The 26,924-nt window shown below is 41.7% G+C and overlaps 1 protein-coding gene across 1 annotated transcript; it reads left to right on the plus strand.

Moving 5' to 3' along the window:
• The first annotated feature begins 4,706 nt into the window (after positions 1-4,706).
• Positions 4,707-11,980, plus strand: calr3a (calreticulin 3a). Its single transcript, XM_028816531.2, has 9 exons — positions 4,707-4,874; positions 7,432-7,533; positions 7,883-8,086; positions 8,504-8,598; positions 10,027-10,236; positions 10,411-10,524; positions 10,714-10,857; positions 10,993-11,085; positions 11,276-11,980. The coding sequence occupies exons 1-9, from the start codon at positions 4,784-4,786 to the stop codon at positions 11,474-11,476; spliced, it is 1,254 nt and encodes a 417-aa protein (XP_028672364.1). The 5' UTR covers positions 4,707-4,783; the 3' UTR covers positions 11,477-11,980.
• The last annotated feature ends 14,944 nt before the right edge of the window (positions 11,981-26,924 follow it).

Below are 26,924 nucleotides of genomic sequence, written 5' to 3' on the forward strand. Positions count from 1 at the left end.
TTGTCATTGTGTAACACAACAAAATTACTTTTTGTGACAGCCCCAAGGTGCATTTAAAGAAAAGTCAAATAATTCCAAATATGTCATATACAGTGTTAAGTGATCAAGTAACCAGAGCAAATTATTACTGCTCAAAGTACAGCAATATAAATTGTTATTGCACCTGTTAATGAATAGTACATTCCATATTCTATATTGTATTACATTAGTATATTGCACATTACCAATATAGCTTACTGCACATGTTCAATTAAAAATGATCTCAGACTGAGGAGATTCAGAGTTCAGAAAGTTTATGGCAGATGGGAAAAAGCTATTTTTTAGTCTGTTTGTGTGTACACAGATTGACCTAAAACGTCTGCCTGACGGGAGGAGCTCAAACAAAGTATTTCCAGGATGAGTTTTGTCCTTGAGAATGTTTTTGGCCCTTCTCTCACAGCGAGTCTTATACAAGAGTTTGAGTGATGGCAGTTCAGTCCCAATAATGGCCTCTGCTGTTTTTACGGCCCATTGCAGGGCTTCTTTAGCAGTCTTGGTGCAGCTGTTGTACCAGGCCATCATGCAGTTAGTTAAAATGCTCTCTATCGTGCATTTATAGAAATTAACCAGCAGCTTCTGGGGGAGGTCAGCTCTCCTTAGCTTCCTGAGAAAACAGAGGTGTTGTTGTGCTTTGCCTATTATAGCCAAGTTGTTGTCAGCCCAGGACCGGTCCTCTGAGATGGTGACTCCTAGAAACTTAAAGCTGGAAACTCTCTCCACAGCATCTGCATTGATTGTCATCGGACTGTGATTGGTCTTTTTAGTGGTCCTAAAATCCAGAATAACTTCTTTTGTCTTTTTGGTATTTAAGACCAGGTTGTTGGTGTTGCACCATGCTGTCAGATTCTGAACCTCTTCCCTATATGCAGCTTCATTGTTGTCTGTTACAAGCCCGATGACAGTCGTATCATCCGCAAATTTAACAATAATGTTGGATTGGTGGACAGTCATTGGCGAAGAGTGTCCTCTGAGATGGTGACTCCTAGAAACTTAAAGCTGGAAACTCTCTCCACAGCATCTGCATTGATTGTCATCGGACTGTGATTGGTCTTTTTAGTGGTCCTAAAATCCAGAATAACTTCTTTTGTCTTTTTGGTATTTAAGACCAGGTTGTTGGTGTTGCACCATGCTGTCAGATTCTGAACCTCTTCCCTATATGCAGCTTCATTGTTGTCTGTTACAAGCCCGATGACAGTCGTATCATCCGCAAATTTAACAATAATGTTGGATTGGTGGACAGTCATTGGCGAAGAGTGCATAGAGAAGGGGACTTAGTACACATCCTTGTGGCACACCAGTGCCCAGGGTAAGGGTGGATGATAGATAGATAGATAGATAGATAGATAGATAGATAGATAGATAGATAGATAGATAGATAGATAGATAGATAGATAGATAGATAGATAGATAGATGTGAAAGGCACCCTATATTTTTTTGTCCCAAGGGGGAAATTCGGCTTTTTACATAAGCTCTTCATATAAATACTTATATAAATAGGCAATTTAGGTCACATATCTGCTCCACAAAGCATACTCTCCCCTTTACAAAGCTGGCAGCACTGCGAGAATAATGTTTTTTTATTTCTCCAGTGTCTTCAGTACCACCCAGCCATCCCTGTTAAGTGGTAAACTCAGAGATATGTGGGTAGACGAGCCTGTGGTGTCCTCGGTAATGGACTATCTGTCAGCCAGACCGCACTTTGTGAGACTCGAGGACTGCGTCTCTGAAGTGGAAGTACCTAACACTAGAGCACCACTAGGGACAGTCCTCTAAGTCAGTACACCTCAGACTATGAATATAGCACCAGGACAAGTGATTTGCAGTAAATTTCAGATGATTCTGCACTAACAGCATTTCTTGATAAAGGGGATAAGACAGAGAGGAGGAATCAGGTGGAGAACTTTGCTTCTTAGTGCAAAAAGAATTATCTGCACCTTAACATCAGCAAAATCAAGGAACTGCTTATTGACGTTTGCTGCAACCAAAGAGCCTCTATGTCTGGTCACAATTCAGGTAGTAGATGTTAAGGTGGTGCATTCCTATGTATACTTGGGGGACTACATCAAAGACAGGGTTGGACTGGTCTCAGAACACAGAGGAGCAGAAGAAGAAGCAAAGCAGGCTCTTTTTTTCTTAGGAGACTGTTCCTTTAATGGGAGTTGTGACACACTATATGTGGCATACAGTATACCAGAACCCCTGACCAGGGTGATTTTCTACGCTGTTGTGTGCTGGGCTGGTAACATCACATCAAGAGAGGCCCACCAAATCAACATGCTGATTAAAAAAAGCAGGCACAGTTGTGGGACATACTTTGACCTCCTGGAGGTCATAGCAAAGGAGAGAATGAAAACAATACTGACGTCAGTTATGTACAATGCTGCATATCCTCTCTCTGAAACACCAACACCGAGGACTTTCAGCCAACAAATTATTCATCACAAGCGAGTCAAGAAACTCTTGGGGCTTCTTTATATAAAAAAACAATAATAATACATTTTATTTATATAGCGCCTTTCCCATGCTCAAGGCACTTACAGAATAAAGAACGGCAGAATATACAGTATATAGCATTGTACAAACCAGATAAATAAATAAAGAAGATTAAGACAGTAAATTCTGAAAAAAAAAAACCAGACAACATAACTGATGGTCTCGCACACACACACACAGGATACATTAGCATCTTGACAGACAGGTAAACTGAGAGAAGGGTAATAAAGTCAAGTAGAGCTAAAAGCCTTCCTGAACAGATGAGTTTTGAGTTGTTTTTTAAAAGAATTCATGGAGTCAGCTGACCTGATTAATGTCGGTAGGTCATTCCAGAGTCTGGGCGCTATACAGCTGAAGGCCCTGCTGTCACCCATGGAGTGTAGATTAGTGAGGGGTACAACAAGACTACCAGAATCAGAGGACCTTAGTGGGCGGGCAGGCACATAGTGATGGAGGTCACTAATGTAATTTGGTGCAAGGTTATTTAAAGCTTTGTAAGTTATTAGTAGGATTTTATATTCGATTCTATAGGACACAGGGAGCCAGTGAAGACGGAGCAGGATGGGTGTGATGTGCTCGCTGCTGCTGGTTCGAGTAAGGACTCTTGCAGCTGAGTTTTGAATAAGCTGGAGCTGTGATATAAGATTAGAAGGGGCACCTGGCAGTAGGAAATTACAATAATCGATGCGGGATGTGATAAAAGCATGGACAAGTTTCTCAGCATTAGAGAAGGAGAGGAAGGAGCGAACACGGGATATGTTACGGAGGTGAAAGTAAGAAAGTTTCTTAATGTGATTTATGTGGGCGGAATACGTGAGGGAGGAATCAAAAATGACACCAAGATTTTTTACAGTAGAGGCAGGTATGATGAGATCATTGCCAAGATGGACTGGAGCTCATTTTATTAAGTTGCAAGCTCAATACTCCTGTATAGCACCTCACTGGGACTGTAACTGCCAAGTCAGACGTTTTCTTTCTTTTTAGTCATTCTTGCGTATGTTTGGGAGAGGTTTGTTGTTTGCCATATTGGAAATATTATTTATTTAGCTTTTGTGAAATGCCAGACTTTCTCCTGGGGATAAGTAAAGTTCTATCTAACTGTCTAAATATATACCTGGGCTGTATATAAAGCTACTTCAATTACAGCTTGTAATGTCCCGCTCCCTTAATAACTACCTCATAGTACAAACTGACACTGTGTACACGATTGCCATTGTCACCACATTTGCTGCTACAATGAAACATGAGAGAATTTTTACTTTTAATAAATTTCACCATTCGATTCTCCTCAATGAGATCACATAAGTTAACAGTTCACAACACCAAAAACTGTGACATCTTTCTTCCATTATATTTTCATCAGCCAAACCACTTAAAAACATGTACATCCAAAATAACAAACCAAATTTGCCATCCTCTTTCTAATGACACATTGATATCATTACATCTTCATTTAAACAACATACTGAAAAATCAGAAGCCCACTCTCACTGCCTCTTATCTTCACACAACCCGAGACCCCCCACCACTCCCGAGATGGAAAGCAGAGGGTTTTTCTTTTTTAAATAAGAGTGCCATTTAATATGCCCCTCTTACTTGTGTTCTGCTGTTATATTAAAGCATTGCTTATTTTACGGTATAAGGAAACGGACTTGCGTTTATACAAAGTCTAAAAAAAGACGCACTCACGCACGCGCATATATATTATATATTTCCTCTGTAAAGTAAAGAGTGATTACCGGTCTGATACACCCTGTAATATTTCATTAAGTGAATACTTTAAATTGGTTTCGGTTTGACGGTTTTAACAGTCATGACTTTGCTAAATATTAGATCGCCTTGTTAAAGCCTGGAAAACTTCCTCGTGTAACAAAAGACAAACCTTACCAGTTCCACCCATCAGTGAATATTAATATTAACTACCACACAAATTATACTTTTATACATTTAGTGACGTAAAATGTTAAAGCAATACACAGTATCAGGATTAAACACAACCTGCTAAGCAACGCCCTTAACAGAGCACGCTTCCTCGTTACAACTACCGCTTATTGAACGACGCCTGCGCGAACCTACAAGCCTTAACTTCCGAGATTAAACTCGTGGTCTCTGCTGATTGGAAGCTTGGCTGAACCAATCGGCGGTGGCCATCTGTGCAAGCCTTGCCGTCAGGAATCTCCGGCGTTCCAGCGTTAAAAGGCGCGGGTCGTGCGGCGCCACCCTCACTACGCGCGGAGATCAGGGACAAAGATGCTGTCGGGCGGTTTGCTGTTGGTGCTTTTCGCCGCGGTGGTCATTGCTGACCCAACTGTGCACTTCAGAGAGGAATTTTTAGATGGAGGTAAATTTTTTAACATTATGCACAGGGCAAAGTGCCTGTGCAGGGATATTTATTGTGGGGGAGTAAAGCCATCGTGTGCCTCGCTCTCTACAGCTTATTTAAGCATGGACGTGTTTGCAGTATTAATACTAGTCATCTGTGTAATATTTTAGAGATCTGTTTTTTAAATAGAAATTGCATCATTAAACGTGCTGGAGTCTTGTGCCGCGGAGAATGTCAGTTCGGATGTATTTGGAAGTAGTTTGTATACTTGAAACGTCGTAATCCTTTAAATAATAAACATTAACCCTGTGTAGGGTGTCAACTGACAAGACTATTCGCATTTTGTTTTGGATGGTGTAAACGATGAACTATGCTACCCCCGCCCCCACTTTCTGAAAGCAAACTTCTAGAAAAGATGGAGCTGGTGATCATTTAGTTCTAACGGCCTCTCAGCGTCGACTTGAAAGATCGAGTTACGGGAAGCGAATATGATACTCATGAATGATGATAAAAGGCAAGATCATGAAATCGAATGCTTGCCGTGTGATTGCTTTCGTCGCTGCAGAGAAACTGTCAAAGTTTTTAATTATGAAATTGTCACCGTGCAAGTTCTGCGTCTTTTTGTCGTAGCTATACGTTTCGGTTAGCTGTCGATCGATTCGTGGCTATTCACTTTCCTGAGAGTGCCATCCGAAAGTTTGACGTTACATTTATTCGCCCGGTCGTGGCTTCACCTCGTTCACTACACTTGAAATTCGGCATAGGCAAAATAAAATGATTAGGTGGACTTCGACACTTTGCGTTTCCGCCTCTGTTTTTGTTATACGACCCAGGCTGTTTGTTCACGGTTTTCTGCGGGAACAGAATTTTTTTTTTCTGTACGTTTCCTACTAGAAAACGATAACGAAAGTTGATTTGCATTTGCTAGTTAACACGGTGCCCAGATATGCTGATCCTACCGAGTCCTGACTTCATATTTTAAGTATGGATTCACACTTTTGCTGAATCCGTCTATTCTGTAGTAAGGAAATTAATAAGCAGGGCACAAGGTCTGTAGAATTCGGTTGCATTGTGGGTCATGGACGACCGCAGGACTCCTTAAATATTGTCAATTCATTCCTAATTAGTACTGCCATCTTCTGTTGTGGATGGGTTACTACGTGTATAGATATGACATCAATTTATTCGAATCGAAGCGCAATTCAAAGTTTACATTTATCAACGGTATGGAATATACTTCTAAATTTTCATAAATACTTTTAAGTGGAGCATGCATTTTCTTGGTCAATTTCCATATTCTGTTTAGTACCCAATTTCAGCTGACAGAATCTGTAAATCAAAAATCGTTTATTTACACCAAAACCTGGTTGAAATAATGGGTACGCCTCAATGTCTAAACTGGTTTAACCCAAATGAAATGCGTAATTTTCTATAGTATGTCCTGCAGCGCACTTAAGTAACATGTTGGGGCAGACATGTTAGCATGTCATGGTTTTGCTATTTAGATTTAAGGAAGTGAATTTGACTCAATAAGGAAATCCATACTTAATTGAATGCAGTCCTTTTGATTCCGATACCTTGGTGCCAGTAGAAATTAAAACATGAAGTACAGTCCAGTTGAAAACTAAAGCATTAACCAAGTATTCTGCCAGTGGAGCAAAATTTTATGTGGCGTAAAAATCTCTATTGTAGAGGATAGGGACATCTTGAATAAAAAGCTAGCCCACCAAATAAGCATTGTGGACAGGTTATTAGTATTATAAACCAATACTTGTAAAGTTAAGCATGCATTGCATTTGCAGTGTTGGCAATATCAGATATGTCTTCATAAGGGGGGGGGGGGGGTTTACTCCAAACTGTCTAATCTTTTGTGGCCCTCATTTGTCAACTTGACCTGCCTAACAATGCACAGTGAATTTTGGGCTTATCACCCTTAGTTCACCCCTCCATTAGTTATGCTAGTTTACCCAGTAGATAGAATATTTTTATTTTAAAAAAAAAAAAAAAAAAAAAAAAAAAGCCGCCTCTGAATTCAAAATTGAAACTCACAAGACATACCAATTAATTCAAACCATGCTAGAGAGGATTTACATCTTAAGTAACTTTGCATGTTACTGTGAGAGACTGAATTGCTTACTTACTTGTATACTTTTAGTTTCTAGACCAGTGCCTTGTTTTCTGTCTCGGAACAGTGCTAGTTTTTTAATTTAATGCCATGTTTTCCATCCAAGTTCATGAAAATGAATGCCCTAGAGGAACAGGAATTTGAATTTATAAGTAAAGGTTTCTTGGCACAGTGTTAACATAATGCATTCTTGTCATCTCACAGTATGTAGTTCTAAGTTGTTTAAGTGAATTTGAATGAAGTTTCAGTCTTTCCTGTTTGGGTTTTTTTCCCCCCTTGGTTAATACACTTGGCAGGTTTTAAGATTAGTCATAGTGACACAAAGCAAGTATGCTGGTATCCTGATAATACTGTGTAGCGTTTGTTCCTGCCAGGTTCATAGTACTGTGTCACTATATTTAAATGGGAATACCTTCAGAAAGTGCATAACTTTTTCTTCACTTTTTTTAGATGCTTGGGAAAGCCGCTGGATGGAATCCACGCATAAATCAGATTATGGAAAGTTTAAGTTAACAGCTGGCAAATTCTATGGAGATGCTGAGAAAGACAAAGGTAAGCCTAGGAATATGAAATATGGCAGATTTGTTTTATACAACTGAAAAGATGTCCTGTGATGTGTTACTTCAAATTTGTCTTTCTTTGGACGTGTTTGACATTCTCTCCAATAATAACCAAAAAGTGTTGCTCCTTTGTGTAATGGGTAGGGTGTACATAGTATTTTTGATTTCAAGGAGGCTGATTTTTGGGGCAGATTATACATGTAGCTGCAAAGCAGTAAGACAATTGCCACTCTAAATGGACACCTTTGTGCAATATTTCAAACCTTTTCTTAAACATATGCTCGTTTTAGGACATTAAATATTAAGGATGCATCCTTAACAGCTGCTTTTGTGCTTTACAGGGGTACAGACCAGTCAGGATGCCCGCTTCTATGCCATCTCCAGCCGTTTTGAGCCTTTTAGTAATGAGGGCAAAACCCTTGTAATTCAGTTCACAGTGAAGCACGAACAGAAGATTGACTGTGGTGGTGGGTATGTCAAGGTCTTCCCGGCTGACCTGGACCAAAAGGAAATGCATGGGGATTCTCAGTACTATATAATGTTTGGTAAGAACATTTTTTCTTATTCGCTTTAGCACATACTGTATCTGAGTCCTTTGACAAAGGAGAGCAAAGGAATACATTAACACCTAGTTAGTGGTCATTGTAGAATTCAGAACCCAGACTGTAAACTACTGTGGACAGTTTTGCATATATGTGTGCAGTAGCACCTGTCTGTAGGGATTAGTTCAGTATGAACTCTTGTATCACTATTTTTATATAGAAATGTGAAGATTTGAGTTTGGTAATACTGATGGGTCAAGTTCTAACTGTGTAACTATATGGATGCAAAACTATACATCTTGTGCAAGTATGAACCCAGTTTTGAACTTTTGGAAAGTTTTATTTTTCTGGTAAAATTGTCAAATGGCAGTAATGGTTTTTGAAATCCACATGTTTAAATTTTTTTCATATTCTTAAAAGGTCCTGACATCTGTGGGTACAGCACTAAGAAGGTACATGTCATTTTCAACTACAAGGACAAGAATGAGCTCATCAAGAAGGAAATAAAGTGCAAGGCAAGTGAACCTTAACAGGATCTTGTTAATGATGAACTGGTCATTTCAGGGTAACTGGGAGCAAAGGGGGGGGGGGGGATAAAAAAAACACTAACTTAACTCCTTATGCTGCATTCATCATATGGTGAAGCTGACAGGGTTGAAGTTCCCATTGCGTCATTTGCAACCTCTATGCATTTGCACTACCCAAGTGAGGAAGTAAACCTGGGTCTCCACCGTGAACGCTGGTGTTTCAGCCTAAGTAAATAGTTCTATAGACCAGATCAAAGACAAAACCACTTGGCAAGAAAGGTTCAACAAGCATGTCATGTCTAAAGATTTTTATGCTGTTGTCAATTATAAATAGTACTACTTGTGTGTGGAAACTGCAATTAAACTGCACAAAGTAACCATTGAGTGTAATGTACAAACAGTAGCAAATATCAAGTTAGCATCAATTTAGTTTAAATGATTCGCCTCAATCCATAATTATGAATGTTGAGAAGTTAGTATTCTAATGCAAATCAAACCCATAAATTAACTCTTTTGGCAGTGTGCATTACCTTTCTGGATTGATGTCTTATTTAATGCTGGACAAACTCTTGCCTTCAGAGATCTGGCAAGAGTTTGAGTAGGAATTCAGACTTTGTAGTGGTTTTTCTCAGTTTTTTATATCGGGAGTCAAATTGATTTTTAGTTTTAGCTGAATGCAGCATTAATCCATGTTGTCACCTGATGACTTGCTAATAAGTCATATTCTGTAACGAGCTTTAAACCTACTGTCTGTTTTGGTACAGTTAATACAAAAATACCAGCAGCCCTTTTTATATCGGATGGCTTCTGGACATTTAAAAGGCACGTTGGTTATTAACTTAAATTATAATAGAATCATGACTGTTACAGTATTGAATCTTACAGGCCAATGCTATTTTACTTGTGTAGATCTGTGGCTATATAAGATGCTATCCATGCTCTATCTTTTATAAATTTTAATTTAGTTGGTTTGAGCTGCTGCAGGACTGAAAACTGGCACTGTTTTTATTGGTCTTCCTCTGCTACATGATTAAAGTAAAAGGATGGAAGGACATGATGGGAACACTGTGGTTTATTTTATTGTTAGAAAAGCTTTACTGTTGCAGTGCAGTAGGTGGAAATTAGCACATTGCCAGATTTCAGTTAGCAGCATTTTAAATCAAGTGGTGATATGGTGTGTTCCAGTTGTTAAAATTTCTTTTCAGTGTATGACATCTGTGTAATTCTTGGCAGTTTATAAATGTTAATAGACCCTCTAATGCCTTCTGATAAGCCTCCCTTTTGAGGTAGTTGTACAATTTGAGTGGTTTTCACCTGTGCCTTCATCTATAATATTGACCTCCACTGGTGTATTGGAATTATTCTGTCTGATTCTAACTTGTTTGTCAGTTGCTAATTTTATAATTCTCTCTCCAGGATGATGAACTTACTCATCTTTACACACTTATCTTGAGACCAGACCAGACCTATGAGGTGAAGATAGACAATGAGAAAGTGGAGTCTGGTAGCCTGGAGGAAGACTGGGATTTTTTGCCTCCCAAGAAGATAAAGGACCCAAGTGCAAAAAAGCCAGAAGACTGGGATGACAAGGCAAAGACTGATGACCCTGAAGATACTAAGCCAGAGGTTAGTGTACTAAGGTGCACCATGGTCTGCTGGCTTGCACTCTTAAATTAACCTAAACTGTTTCTTGGGAAATACAGAAGGAATTTAAGTTTTTACATTTAAAACCCAGTGAATAATTTAAAGTATTACCTTTTAAATATTTGAATTATAAAATGCTTTCTATATTTGTCTTAGGACTGGGATAAACCTGAAAATGTCCCAGACCCAGAAGCCAAAAAACCTGAAGACTGGGATGAGGAGATGGATGGGGAGTGGGAACCACCAATGATTCCAAATCCAGAATATAAGGTAAGGAACTTAATTGATGGATAGTTGACCAGCAAGTAATATTTTACTGATGGTCTATGTTCTTAAAGCTTCAGTCCCAATGTGTATCAATAAAGCAGCTTACATGAAAACCTTTGGAGAAAACTCATTGCTTGAGAGATGTTTACAAATTTATCAGCGTTGTGGTCAAATTTAAATTTTCTCCCCAAGGGTGAATGGAAGCCAAAACAGATTGACAACCCCAATTACAAAGGACCGTGGATTCACCCTGAAATTGACAACCCAGAATATACACCTGATACAACGATTTACAAATTTGACAATGTTGGTGTGATTGGACTGGACCTGTGGCAGGTAGGTTGAACTTTGAGGCTTACCACATTAAAACACCTACGGACAATCTGAGAATAAATTGAGATTTTGGGGTTATTTTCTGTTCTGTGGTCAAGATTGTACATCTTGGATTTAATTTTTTCATTCTCTTAACAGGTCAAGTCTGGCACAATTTTTGATAATTTCCTAATCACTGATGATGAGAAATTTGCAGAGGAGATTGGAAAAGAAACTTGGGGAGTAACAAAGGTAATAACTGATGTACGACTGTTAAGCATGAAACATTTCTTGCAGTTTGGTTGTGTTAAGTGCTTTGGGGGGGGGGGGGGGGGGGTGTATCAATTCTTTGCAGGCAAGTTTTACACAGTGCCTTCATAATAGACTTGACTGACTTTTTTGTTTAATTGGCTTGAAACTTGAGATTGAATCTTTGTTTTAGGGACCTGAGAAAAAGATGAAAGAGAAGCAGGAGGAAGAAGAGCGTAAGCAGAGGGAAGAAGAGGAGAAAAAGAAAAAAGATGAAGAAAAGGAGAATGAGGATGATGATGAAGACGACGAGGATACTGGTGATGATGATGATGATGACGAGGAGGTGGAAGAGACAACAGAAAATGGCATTCCAGATAAAGATGAACTTTGAGCTGTCCTTTGTGGGACAGTGAGCACCAGCTGCTGTACTCCTGCGATTTTTCCGCAGGGCATCTGGGCCCTTGTGCCACCTCTGTTTCTCGGAGCCTGTGCTTCAGTTTTTTTTTTTTTTTTAAGGTGGAGAGCGAACAGACCTTTTCTTTGTTTTGTTTTTTAAATTATATTTGAGGGAGGGAGAGGGAATTGGGTGAGTTGAATGTAAGGTTCCCTTTTTAAAAATTCCAATGAATTATTGGTGGAGCCCATTTATGGCAGTCCTTCAGGGGAGGTGGAAGGTAGGTCTAGAGTTAAGCATCACAAGTGCAATGGGGGCTCCCCCAAGTCTGTCCCTTTCAACTGGAAGGAGCAAATCCAGAAGGACAATCTCTCTACAGTAGAGTGTCAACAGTTGTATGTCTGGTCGGTTTTTTGCAAAAAATTGTAGGAATTGTACAGAATGTCATCTGCCCCAAGTTAAAGCTGTTTTATAATGGCAATTAAAAGATGCTTGACTAAACTGTTTGCCTCAAGTGTCAAAATATTGGAGTTGGACAACAAGGATCTCTATATATAATCTTCATTTGGATCTTGATCTTTGTCCGTGAATGATTTAGAAGAAGCACTAGATGGCAGTAGAGAGACAGCTAAAACATTGGCATTGCATTAAGAATCTCCCTCCAGGCTTATAGTACTGAAGACTGTAGTACTCCAGTCACACCTCAAAACACAGACATTCAAACTAAACAAATTGTTATGCTTTAAATTAACTAATCTTTATATCTAATCTTCATTTGGATCTTGATCTTTGTTTGTCCGCGAATTAATGTTCAACCGACACGGTATCCTTCAATAAGGGTGCGCACAAAAAGGCGAGCTTCAAAAGGGCGACCTCAATTGGGCGCATCGAATAAAGGCAGACGCAACAAAATTTTATTACAGAAAATTTATTAGCCAAAGGCAATGATTGAACGTATAAAAAGACGAAAGCAAGAATATCAAAACATCCAATTTAATTCATGCGTGAACGTCTAAGCGAGACAAACATTTTCCAATCCTATATTCGGTGCATTTCCAGATGTGTTTCCCATTTGATAGTTTTCTCCTTTCTGAATGTGTAGCCTTCAACTACGAGTAGATCTGCACCTTTGTTGCTCTTCACATATTCCAGAGCCATTTGAACTAAATTATCTACGAACGCCTTTATTCGCCACGCTCAAGTGAGGTCGCCCTTTTGAAGCTCGCCTTTTTCTGCGCGCCCTTATTGAATAGAACATATAAGTCGGACACACTTCTGTGATTTTTTCCATCAGTCGGCGTTTGGAGTTCAAGAAAGAAGCATTGGTTCTTCCTTACTCTTCGGATTGCCACAAAGCAACCTGTAAGATTGCACGACATGAAGACGCCACTTATGATTAACCATCCATAAGTCGTGGGAAGAGAACCAGAAATGCTCCTCCACCACCACATAATTACTATTTGGACAGTGATTCTGAGTAGGCCTTTCCTATAGAATCAATGTCCAAGGGTTTTGTGTTGTAATTTTGTTTCCCTTATAATGCTGTGCGACGAAGGGCCTAGTTCACGACTGACAGCCGCGTTTAAACAGGGAGCCCTTCACAGACAACTTTAACACGCGCAACATAGTTGGGCGCACATGCCTAGTGGTACTATATATTGCTGCTTTCAGTGACTCATGTCGTGAATATGGGTCATTGATGAGAAATGATCTGTTGCTGCATTAACTTTTTTTTTTTTTTTTTTTTTTTTTTTGAAAAGACGCTGTAGTTGGTATTTGTCAATGTGCATGCTGTAAATATTGTGTGGCTCCTTCCATAATGAGTATTTAGACCATTGCTAAGTAGCATTGTCTTCTCCTATTTGTTAACATTTTGTATGTTGTGCAGCCTATGAACTGGGGAAGCACAATAGTGCCATATTTAGCACTGCTATGTTGTGTATTTAGAGCCCAGAGTTTTCCTTCATAAAGTTCTGTGGGTTAGGATAGTTTCACTGTTGTGCGGTTCCTTGCCCCAGATGGTGCAGGGAAGGGCTGAAATGGAGTGCAGATAACAAGGCCGGATTATACTTTGAGCATCTGCTGGGGTATATTTGGGACATTGTTCTGGCTTGTGTACCCTCCTATTAGCAAACGTGCATCCAGAATTGTGACCACGTGGTCCGGTTTGTTGACTGCACAAGTGCTAGACAAGAAAATATGGGCTTATTTGAGCAACGGTTGTGTGAAGGGCTTATTCACTGGCCTGCACCTAGTATACAATCCAAAAAGCCAACGGTGTGCAAATTCAAGGTGTGTAATCGCCCAGCGCCTGAGCAAATATGCAAATCTGCTCACAGAAATGGAAATAACTTAAGATCAATATGTAAAGGCATGGGGGGGGTGATAAACTAGGATTCTCCTGAACACTTCTTGTTAAGACAAGGATATGCAGTTGCCAGTGCCTGCTCTTTATCATTAAAGAAACCAAATGACTGTGTGTGCGCACCCCTTGTAAAGGAACCTTTCGGTCAGATGTCTTTAATTCTAGACTTCACATATTTAAATCTCTACTTTCTTTTTAAATTCCCTTTCTCAGTGGGGGGGGGGGGGGTGTGAGATTTGTTTTAAGGATGACGATGTGAAATACCACCATAAATGTCATGCAGTGATGCTTTTTTTTACATAGGGGGTTTCTACCCATGTAGCAGAGAATTCCTCCCATATTCCAAAGCCATCTAAGCTAGTCTCCATGCAGTTTGGCCAATGTCCTAATCCTAATTTTTGTCTGAAAATATTGTATTTGGGTGCTTACACATGTTTAGTGCGGTGCAGTTTTGTGTCCATGACCTGCAGGCTCAAGTCACTTAGTTTTTATAAAAACTGTTATCCTGAAAAGGGGTCATGGCTTTGGGCTGTGCCTTTTGGATCATGTAATGGATGGGAAAAGACCATGGTATTGGTTTTCGTCTCTGCCCTCTCCTACTTTAGACAAAAGCCCTCCTTAAAAATAATAGATGGAACTGCTCTTGTGTATGATGCAGAAATGGTGGCTAGGAAAGGGCAATAAAACTGGAGGTGATGTGCTTAAGAGCAATAGAGAGTCAACCTTGCACACAGATGGCATACTGAAGAAATCTGACTGGACCACATGGCTGATTAGAAATGAAATAAAGCTAAGATTGTAAAGAATGGGGATGGGCAGCATGGGGGGAAAAGAATCGATTGCCTCCAGGAAAATAGCAGAGAGACCTGCACTTAGTAACAAGCTGGGCCATTGAGGGCAGTGGTAAGAGGCCCTTCGGCAGCTCCTGTATGTTCATAGTTGGAGGGCAGCATTCACGTTTGGGGGGGTTCTCCCTCCATGGAGTTTGAATGTTGTTCCCCCTTTGATGATCCCATTTCCTCCCACAAATTGAATGGATTAACATAGCTAAATTGGCCCCGGTGTGTGTTCACCTGCCCAGAGCTTGCCACCTCACACCTAATGCTTGCTGGCATAGGCTCTAGCAGCACCACCCTGCTTAGGGTAATGTGGATTAAGAGAGAGAATGAATGGATGAATGTTATTGTTTTCCAGGTTACAATGGTGGGTAATTCCACTCTTGGTTTCAAAGTTTTAATTCTTTGGATTGTAATCCATAGCTAATAAGTAGAAGGCTGGGTGAAGTTACTCCTACCCACCCAAGGTTTAGTTCTGGTTTGGACCTAATTCAGCTGCAGTTAATTGATTAGCACTTCTATGATACTATGGGTGTTCGGATTTGTGTGTGTAGATGCCCTTTTGACACTCATCCTACCCCCTCAAAGTTGCTGGACATCATGGCAGGGCTGTGCAGAACCCCTGTGTTCTTCCCAGTTAATTCTGGGGTCCATCAGCGGTGTGTTTTGCTCCTACTGTGTTCAATACCTGCATGGAGTGGGTGTTGGGTGGACCAGCTGTTGGTGAAGTGAGATTCAGTGATCTTGACTTTGCGGACAATGCTGTGATGTTTGCAGTCAATGGAGGCTTGAAAGGAGTTTGAGAGTCTGGGCTTGCAAGTGTCCTGATAAGAACCAGGCCTTTAACTCTTTCAGGGCCGGTTTGTCAAAATGAGAGGGGTAGAGGACCGTGGTCAGCTGTAACCTGTGCCAAAACTCACCCTTACATTTTAGTTGGACTCTGTTTGCTAGAATGAAAGTTACATAGCTTTGTTGATCTAACCTTGATTCCCTACGCGTGCATGAGTGGCGAAGAGCAAACATCCTCTAAATGGCATCAACATCTGGCAAGAGACCAAAGTCAATATACAAAGCAAAACACTCCATGGGCGTTTTAAGTAATTTTGTTGAATAGGACTGTGACTTGTAGGTCTCAGAGTTTGACGCAAGTGATCTGGAGATGGATATTGAAAATGAAAGTTGACCGTGGTGCTGAACACTTTCATGTAGCTGATTAGCCTACAGCAGTGTTCACCTGTGAGGACCACCACTTGTGATTAAGAGGTACAAACCATATCGCTTCACACTGTGACCGCTACCCGCTGTGTGAAGACGGGCAGGCAGCCAACTCGCAGTGCATTCATGCTAACTCTCGTGATGCCCCCATGTAGCCACTGCTGCCAGAGATGCTGAACTGAACATGCATCACCAGCAGCCACAGCACATGTCAGCAGATGTTTTATGTTGATTTATGTGTGAAACCACAGCTTTGGGTGCTTGTCAGAAAACTTGAGGTTATTTTGGAAAAAAATATTCAACCCTCAAAAGCGTTAATGACCTCTTAAGCGTAGCCATCAGCAGTGAGAGTGTCCACCTCAGCGAGAGGTTTACTTAGCTCAGTAATGACATTCATGTCGCTGGTGACTCTTCCTACGAAGTCAGTAGACGGATTGGGAGAACATGGGGGGGGTCATGAGGTCACTGGAAACTGTGTGGCACTCCCTGCTAACTCTACAAAAGGACAAAGATCCAAAGCTTTAGCATCCTGGTTCTTCCTGTCTTTTGCTATATGACTGTGAGACATGGACGCTATCCAGTGACCTGAGATGAAGACTGGACTCCCTTCAGTACTGTGTGTCTCTTCAGAGAGTCCTTGGCTACCACTGGTTTGACTTTGTGTTGCTCATGGAGTTCCAAATGAGTCCCGTTACCTGCATTGTGAGGGAGCGTCAGTTACAGTACTATGTGGCACGATTCCCCGAGGGTGATCTGGCTCACAGGACCCTCATTATTATGTTAGTTCCGGCGCCGCCGAGAGTGGCATGGCAGCCTTTTCAGCAGCTCCGTGTATGACTATGTGTATGTGTACTTTTCAACTTTTATTTTTCTATTTTTATTTATTGATCACTCCTATCACTTTATTTTATAGATAGATAGATAGATACTTTATTAATCCCAATGGGAAATTCACATTCTTCAGCAGCAGCAGACTGATACAATAAATAAGATTAAATTAAAGAATGATAACAATGCAGTGCATTAGTATTGGCAGTCCAGTCTAATTTATCATCCAGCTGCACTCCCAGATATTTATTGGTCTGCACCATCTGCACACAGTCACCTTTGATGATCACTGGGTCTATGAGGGGTCTGGGCCTCCTAAAATCCACCACCAGCTCTTTGGTTTTGCTGGTGTTCAGGTGTAGGTGGTTTGAGTCGCACCATTTAACAAAGTCATTGATTAGGTCCCTATACTCCTCCAGCCCATTCCTGATGCAGCCCATGATAGCAGTGTCATCAGCGAACTTTTGCACATGGCAGGACTCCGAGTTGTATTGGAAGTCTGATGTATATAGGCTGAACAGGACCGGAGAAAGTACAGTCCCCTGTGGCGCTCCTGTGTTGCTGACCACAATGTCAGACGTGCAGTTCCCAAGATGCACATACTGAGGTCTGTCTTTAAGATAGTCCACAATCCATGCCACTAGGTATGAATCTAATCCCATCTCTGTCAGCTTGTCCCTAAGGAGCAGAGGTTGGATTGTGTTGAAGGCGCTAGAGAAGTCTAGAAACAATTCTTACAGCACCACTGCCTCTGTCCAAGTGGGAGAGGGATCGGTGTAGCATATAGATGATGGCATCCTCTGCTCCCACCTTCTCCTGATATGCAAACTGCAGAGGGTCAAGGGCGTGTTGAACCTGTGGATTCGTGCCCTGGAAACACATAAACTTTTACAACGTGCGCATGGATTTTTAAACGCAGAGACTCGTCTATTCAAGTACTCAACTTCGAGCGCTGAGAACAAATGCCAGGGCTGGTGTGGTTCCCTATTTACCCGAATTTGTGAATTTCCCCTTGGGATTAATAAAGTATCTATCTATTGGCACATGGACACCCACCTTACACCGAGCTGCAGCAATTAGAGGGTCATTTCCGGAGGGAGGCCTGTCAGGGGAATAGTGGTTGCCAACTGGGACCCCAAACTGTTTTGTTTTGTCATGGGGTGAAGGTGGCAGTGTGCTCTACCAGTGCAGGCCCCCCAACCAGACTTGCCATACAAGAAATTGATTTTGTTGATCAAAGAGCTATAATGGTGTGATAATAGAAATATTTGTCAAGAGTTGATGTGTGAAGAGAATGGATGGGGCTGGGTGGCTGAACCTCACAGGGAGACCCTTGTCGATCCCAAGAGCTGCGCAATTTATGACAAGTGGCCTGAAATTCTCCCGTAGATTTTTTTGATGCACCACAAACCTGCTTGACAGGTAATGGAGTTTTCTTGTAACTAACGTGCTCTTGCGGTTCATCTTGTGGGGTTTTCTCGTATCTGTGAGAAGTGCTCCCTACCCTATTTCAGGGTGCAGACTGCTAGTTTGTAAAGCCTGTACCCTACACTGAGAAATCTTAGCACTGGTTGCCACTCTCTGCTTATACTACCTCTCGGGGCTTCATCCAAAAAAAAAAAATCTATGCAATTTATCTTGTATAAATCACAATCGCCTCATAAATGTGTGTACATGAATGTGCCTTAAACACCGCCCTCCCACATCCATATATGGTGTATGCTAATCAACCTCATGCATATGCAATGTTCTATGCTGACGTTCCCACATTTTTGCATTGTGACCCCGCCCCCTGCTTTCAGGAGTATCTGACTGAACGGAGATCGCAAGATCATGTGTGGCACTCTGGGGGTCCAGAAAGTGTGTAAGGTGCCGGCATCTTGATTGGGTAGCCACTGCCACATGTCATGATTGCTGTTACAGTGAATAGCACAGGCCCAATGAAACACTGAGGGGTTCAACCTTACCAACGAGCCAGTCCTCATGTACTGCACCATCATGTCTGCCACAGACTTTCCTTCAAAATACAATAAAATAAATGAATGCGGGGCCGACCCAGGCCACTGATCTACGACGTTTAGTCGGCCACATTACAGATGACTTGTGCATTAATGGAGTGTCCCTGAGCCTGGCTAACAGAAGCAGCTTCATTCTCTCTACATGCCCTTATTACGATACAAGTGCAGTCAATTGCGTTTACGTTAGGAGAACCAGACACGGCTGCCAATTGATTTCTGATACCCACTGTGTTTTATGGACGTGTGCCCACACCATACAAAAACTGGATAGAGATAGATAGATAGATAGATAGATAGATAGATAGATAGATAGATAGATAGATAGATACTTTATTAATCCCAATGGGAAATTCACATTCTCCAGCAGCAGCATAATGATACAATAAATAATATTAAATTAAAGAATGATAATAATGCAGGTGAAAAACAGACAATAACTATGTATAATGTTAAATGTTAACGTTTACCCCCCCGGATGGAATTAAAGAGTCGCATAGTTTGGGGGAGGAACGATCTCCTCAATCTGTCAGTGGAGCAGGACGGTGACAGCAGTCTGTCGCTGAAGCTGCTCTTCTGTCTGGAGATGATACTATTAATTGGATGCAGTGGATTCTCCATAATTGATAGGCGCCTGCTGAGTGCCCGTCGCTCTGCCACAGATGTTAAACTGTCCAGCACCTCGAAAGTGGGTTAATGGCTTCCAGGACAGAGTGGAGCTTGTCTGACGTATTCCTGAGCTGTGGGCCAGATTCCAGACCAAAAACCACAAAAAAAGGGTCTTCAGTGCAAACTTGCATCATTGGCCTGCTTAAAAGGGAACTAAAATAAAGGCTGTGTATCATCTTCATCATTTTTGAGGTCACATCGTCTCCCATTATAATAACTCAGTACTCTGAATTATGAGTGTGAGTCGTCATTTAGCTAGTTTGGCTGCATTTCATTGCAGTGGGTTGGCGCCCTGCCCAGGATTGGTTCCCTGCCTTGTGCCCTGTGTTGGGCTGGGATTGTCTCCAGCAGACCCCCGTGACCCTGTATTCGGATTCAGCGGGTTGGACAATGGATGGATGGATGGCTGCATTTCAATACTTGATCGAGGGTCTTGTCGTTTCCCAGTTTCTCTGAAATGCTGCATATGCACGTTGTCATAAATATACATGTGTTTCACAAGCAAAATTGATTTTATGAATCCCAATGTTGGAGTAGGAAGTCGTATGCGCATATTTTGCCCTCTTTTTGTACATACGCATGCTTTATAAATGAGGTCACTGGCCTTTATGTGTTTATGGATGAGACAAAGCCAACCTTGTGATGGGAAGGTGGATTAGGTTTGGGATAAACTTAACTATAGGAGCCAAAACCGATTAAAGTAATGGGGGAATCGTGAAAAGAGATCCAATTCACTAAACCAAATCCAATCGAATGGGCGCAGTGGCACAGTGGTAGCACTGCTGCCTCGCAATAAGGAGACCTAAGGAGTGGAGTTTGCATGTTCTCCCCGTGTCTGTGTGGGTTTCCTCCGGGTGCTCCGGTTTCCTCCCACAGTCCAAAGACATGCAAGTTAGGTGCATTGGCGATCGTAAATTGACCCTAGTGTGTGCTTGGTGTGTGTGTGCCCTACGGTGGGCTGGCACCCTGCCCGAGATTTGTTCCTGCCTTGTGCCCTGTGCTGGCTGGGATTGGCTCCAGCAGACCCCTGTGACCCTGTGTTAGGATATAGCGGGTTGGAAAATGACTGATTGACAAATCCAATCGAGAAAAATGTGAACGAAAACTCCAAACGTGCGCAAGACGCAAAAGTCTGGATTTGTACAATACGAACCTGACGTGGAAATTGGCTTATCGTTATGGAGAGTTTTGTCCATTTGTAAATCCTATGCAGACTTGCTTGGTGTTGGCATTTTAATAACTCCAGGTGGCGGGACAGTAAAATCTTCTGTGATTGCGTATTTCAGCGACATTCTGAGGTCCATCTATCTAACTATCTTCTAAACTCGGTTGTTCTAAAGCAGTAATGGAACGGAGATCTCGTGATTTCTGGGCGATGGGTCTCGGTAAAGTTGGCTCCAATTCAGCACACGACTCTCAATGGGATGGCTGTATTCTATTAAAGAAGTCATCATCACGAAAAAGGAAACAAACACAATTAACGATATTTAAAACGAAAACATCTTGCATCACCTCAGTCCCAAAGGTATCACGTCCTGGTGAGCTGAATGACTTCAGGCCTGTCGCCCTGACGTCACATGTGATGAAGACTGTGGAGCGGCTGCTGCTTCACCACCTGAGGCCACAGGTCCGCCACACCCTCTACCCTCTGCAGTTCACATAACCAGGAGAAGGTGGGAGTGGAGGATGCCATCATCTACATCAGGGGTCCTCAATCACGGTCCTGGAGGGCCACAGTGGCTGCAGGTTTTTGCTCCAACCCAGTTGCTTAATAAGAAGCACTTATTGCTCAAGAAACACTTCTGCTTCACTTTAGTTGTCTCGCTCGTTAAGATTTTGAACCCTTATTGCTTATTTAAGTCTTAAACATCTGCATTCTCGGTTTTTAATTGCTCCTTATTAGCAATAACATGCAAATGACAAAAGAGACCAGCATTTCAACAACAACAACAACAACATTTATTTATATAGCACATTTTCATACAAAAAGTAGCTCAAAGTGCTTTACATAATGAAGAAAAGAAAAATAAAAGACAAAATAAGAAATTAAAATAAGACAACATTAGTTAACATAGAAAGGAGTAAGGTCCGATGGCCAGGGTGGACAGAAAAAACAAAAAAAAACTCCAGAAGGCTGGAGAAAAAAATAAAATCTGCAGGGGTTCCAGGCCACGAGACCACCCAGTCCCCTCTGGGCATTCTACCTAACATAAATGAAAAAGTCCTCTTTGTAGTTCGGGTTTTTCACGGAGTCACTTGATGCTGATGGTCATACAGACTTCTGGCTTTTAATCCATCCATCATTGTTGGGACATCATGGTGCTTTGGGTAGATGGTGGTGGCACACGCCACCACCAACAGGACACCGGAAAAGGAAACAGAAGAGAGAGTAGGGGTTAGTACAGATTTTGAATGAATAGTTATTATAATGAATTGGATATACAGAGTATCAGGATTAAATTACAGTGAAGTTATGAGAAGGCCATGTTAAAATAATGTGTTTTCAGTAGTTTTTTAAAGTGCTCCACTGTATTAGCCTGGCGAATTCCTACTGGCAGGCTATTCCAGATTTTAGGTGCATAACAGCAGAAGGCCGCCTCACCACTTCTTTTAAGTTTTGCTCTTGGAATTCTAAGGAGACACTCAGTTGAGGATCTGAGGTTACGATTTGGAATATAAGGTGTCAGACATTCCGATATATAAGCCGGGGCGAGATTATTTAAAGCTTTATAAACCATAAGCAGAATTTTAAAGTCAATTCTGAATGACACAGGTAACCAGTGTAGTGACATCAAAACTGGAGAAATGTGTTCGGATTTTCTTTTCCTGGTAAGGATTCTAGCAGCTGCATTCTGCACTCGTTGCAAACGATTGATGTCTTTTTTGGGTAGACCTGAGAGGAGTGCGTTACAGTAATCTAGCCGACTGAAAACAAACGCATGAACTAATTTCTCTGCATCTTTCGATGATATAAGAGGTCTAACTTTTGCTATGTTTCTTAGGTGAAAAAATGCTGTCCTAGTGATCTGATTAATATGCGATTTAAAATTCAGATTACAATCCATGGTTACCCCTAAGCTTTTTACCTCCGATTTGACTTTTAATCCTAATGCATCCAGTTTATTTCTAATAGCCTCATTGTATCCATTATTGCCAATCACTAAGATTTCGGTTTTTTCTTTATTTAATTTGAGAAAGTTACTATTCATCCATTCTGAGATACAAGTGAGACATTGTGTTAGCGAATCAAGAGATTTGGGGTCATCAGGTGCTATTGATAAATACAGCTGTGTGTCATCAGCATAGCTGTGGTAGCTCACGTTGTGCCCTGAGATAATCTGACCTAATGGAAGCATGTAGATTGAGAAGAGCAGTGGCCCCAGGATAGAGCCTTGTGGAACACCATATAGAATATCATGTGTCTTTGAGTTGTAATTATCACAACTAACAAAGAATTTTCTCCCTGCCAGGTAGGATTCAAACCAATTTAAGACAATGCCAGAGAGGCCCACCCATTGACTAAGGCTATTCTTAAGAATATTATGATCAATGGTGTCAAATGCGGCACTCAGATCTAAGAGGATGAGAACAGATAAATGGCCTCTGTCTGCATTTACCCACAAGTCATTTACTACTTTAACGAGTGCAGTTTCTGTGCTGTGATTTGTTCTAAAACCTGACTGAAATTTATCAAGAATAGAATGTTTATTGAGGTGCTCATTTAACTGCATAATGACTGCCTTCTCTAGAATTTTACTTAAGAAAGGCAGGTTAGAGATGGGTCTATAATTTTCAAGAGCAGAGGGGTCGAGATTATTTTTCTTAAGTAGGGGTTTAACTACAGCAGTCTTAAGACAGTCTGGGAAGACCCCCGTATCTAATGACGAATTTACTATGTCAAGAACATTATCAATAAGCACGCCCGATACTTCTTTGAAAAAATTTCTCCATTTAGCTTGTTACCATTTACACCGGTGTGTATTTATCATGCACTATTGGGTTTAATTAAATACTTGGAAGGAAAACGAAGAGAAAAAAGTGAAGGACTGAGAATCACTCTTCCATTTTAGCCTTCAAATCATTTGGATGACATCCTTAGAAAGGGAAAGAAAATCTAAGATATGAGAATTACCTGACATAGCAGAGTTAAAGCTCTAACAAGCCATGGAATTAAATTATTGGCAAGAATTGCTTTCTAATTGAGCAATCAGGTTAGAACAAAAACCTGCAGCCACTGCGGCCCTCCAGGACTGTGATTGAGGACCCCTGATCTACATGCCACACCGATCCCTCTCCCACTTGGACAGAGGCAGTGGTGCAGTAAGAATTATGTTCCTGGACTTCTCTAGCGCCTTCAACACCATCCAACCACTGCTCTTCAGGGACAAGCTGACAGAAATGGGAGTAGATTCATACCTGGTGGCATGGATTGTGGACTATCTTACAAACAGACCTCAGGCGCCGACGCGAGTGGCAGCTATTCCAGCAGCTCCGTGTATGACTTTATTTTTCTACCTTTTTCTCTATTTCACTGTTAACTCCTACCACTTTCTTTTATGTGGACTTGTTCTCTGGACACTTTTTACTACTTGGACATGGATTTTTACACACCGAGACTCGTCTATTCAAGTAGTCAACTTCAAGCGCTGAGAACAAATGCCTGCACCAGTGTGGTTCCCTATTTACCTGACGAGGTAAGAAGATGGTATCGTGGCAGCAGAGCCAGTGTTAAGATAAAAGCCAAGCGTTTAGCGAGAAAGTGGCGCTACAAGCCTTCAGTGCCTTCTGTGGTCCTGGGAAATGTGAACTCACTACCAAATAAAATCGACGAACTGGCTACGCTGGTGAAAAATGACAGGACCTACAGAGAATGCAGTTTGTTGTGTTTTAGTGAAACGTGGCTAACAACTAACATCCCAGATGCTAACGTGGAGCTACCCGGGTTTAGTATGCGTCACACCCTCGACCCTCTGCAGTTCGCATACCAGGAGAAGGTGGGAGCTGAGGATGCCATCATCTACATGCTACACCGATCCCTCTCCCACTTGGAAAGAGTCAGTGGTGCTGTAAGAATTATGTTTCTGGACTTCTCTAGCGCCTTCAACACCATCCAATCTCTGCTCCTCAAGGACAAGCTGACAGAGATGGGAGTAGATTCATACCTGGTGGCATGGATCATGGACTATCTTACAGACAGACCTCAGTATGTGCGTCTCGGGAACTGCAGGTCTGACATTGTGGTCAGCAACACAGGAGCGCCGCAGGGGACTGTGCTTTCTCCGGTCCTGTTCAGCCTATATACATCGGACTTCCAATACAACTCGGAGTCCTGCCACGTGCAAAGGTTCGCTGACAACACTGCTGTCATGGGCTGCATCAGGAGTGGCAGGAGGAGGAGTTTGTTAAATGGTGCGACTCAAACCACCTACAACTGAACACCAGCAAAACCAAACAGCTGGTGGTGGATTTTAGGAGGACCAGGCCCCTCATGGACCCTGTGATCATCAGAGGTGACTGTGTGCAGAGAGTGCAGACCTATAAATACCTGGGAGTGCAGCTGGATGATAAATTAGACTGGACTGCCAATACTGATGCTCTGTGCAAGAGAGGACAGAGCCGACTATACTTCCTTAGAAGGCTGGCGTCCTTCAACATCTGCAATAAGATGCTGCAGATGTTCTATCAGATGGTTGTGGCAAGTGCCCTCTTCTACGCGGTGGTGTGCTGGGGAGGCAGCATAAAGAAGAGGGACACCTCACGCCTGGACAAACTGGTGAGGAAGGCAGGCTCTATTGTAGGCATGGAGCTGGACAGTTTAACATCCGTGGCAGAGCGACGGGCGCTGAGCAGACTCCTGTCAATCATGGAGAATCCACTGCATCCACTGAACAGGATCATCTCCAGACAGAGGAGCAACTTCAGCGACAGACTGCTGTCACTGTCCTGCTCCACTGACAGACTGAGAAGAACGTTTCTCCCCCAAACTATGCGACTCTTCTCCCCCAAACTATGCGTCCACCCCGGGGGTAAACATTAACATTATACAAAGTTATTGTCTGTTTTTTACCTGCATTATTATCAATCTTTAATTTAATATTGTTTTTTGTATCAGTAAGGTGCTGCTGGAGAATGTGAATTTCCTCTTGGGATTAATAAAGTATCTATCTATCTATCTATCTATCTATCTATCTATCTATCTATCTATCTATCTATCTATCTATCTATCTATCTATCTATCTATCTATCTATCTATCTATCTATCTATCTATCTATCTATCTTTTGAGGAACTTGACTGGCCTGCACAGACCCCTGACCTCAACCCGACAGAACACCTTTGGGATGAATTACAGCGGAGACTACGAGCGAGGCCTTATCGACCAATATCAGTGCCTGACCTCAAAAATGCTCTCCTGATCCAAAATTCCCATAAACACACTCAGTCCTACACCTTGAGGAAAGCCTGCCCAGAAGAGCTGAAGCTGTTATGGCTGCAAAGAGTGTGGCCATCTCCATAGTATAGCCTATGTGTTAAGAATGTGATGTCATTAAAGTTCATGTCTGTGTAAAGGCAGTCCGTCCCAATACTTTTGGCAATATAGTGTATTTCTATAGCACATTTTCATATAAATGATGTAGCTCAAAGTGCTTTACAAGATGAAGAAAGAAAAGTTTATAAAAAATAAAAATATAAAAAAAATAAAAATAAGATTAGACAATACTAAATAACAAAAAATAAAGTAATGGCCGGGAGGACAAAAAAAAAAAACAAAAGCAAAAAAATTGCTCCAGAGGGCTGTAGAAAAAAAAACAAAACAAAATCTGCAGGGGTTACGAGGCCATGAGACCACCCAGCCCCCTACTGCTGATCTCATTCTACCTAACATAAATGATCTCAATCAGTCCTCATGGCTTTCAAGCTTCACATGGAAGAATTAGACGATGATGGTCATGTGGACATCTGGCCTCCAATCCATCAATGTAGGGACTGCATGGTGCCTTGATCAGGTGGTGGGGGTGCAGATCTTCACCACAGAAAAACGGAAAAAAACAGCAGAGAAAGTAGGGGTTAGTATGCCAATCTGGGTTTGGCGTATGCCAGGATAACGTTACCTGCCTGACTGCATTGTGCCAGTTGTGAAGTTTGGTGGAGGAGGGATAATGGTGGGGGGTTGTTTTTCAGGGTTTGGGCTCGGCCCCTCTTAATACTTAATACTTCAACATACCAAAATATTTGGGAAAAAGCTATGGAAACAGTTTGGGGAAGGCCCTTTTCTATTCCAGCATGACTGTGCCCCAGTGCACAAAACAAGGTCCATAAAGACATGGTGGGATGAGTTTGATGTGGAAGAGCTTGACTGGCCCGCACAGGACCCTGACCTCAACCCCATCAAACACTTTTGATATGAGCTGGAACAGGGATGGCGAACCCAGCCTTCTTATCCAACATCAATGCCTGACCTTATAAATGCTCTACAGAATCCCACAGAAACACATAATCTTGTGGAAAGCCTTCCAA

This window comes from Erpetoichthys calabaricus, chromosome 12 (assembly GCF_900747795.2).
Source record: "Erpetoichthys calabaricus chromosome 12, fErpCal1.3, whole genome shotgun sequence".
NCBI lineage: Eukaryota > Metazoa > Chordata > Cladistia > Polypteriformes > Polypteridae > Erpetoichthys > Erpetoichthys calabaricus.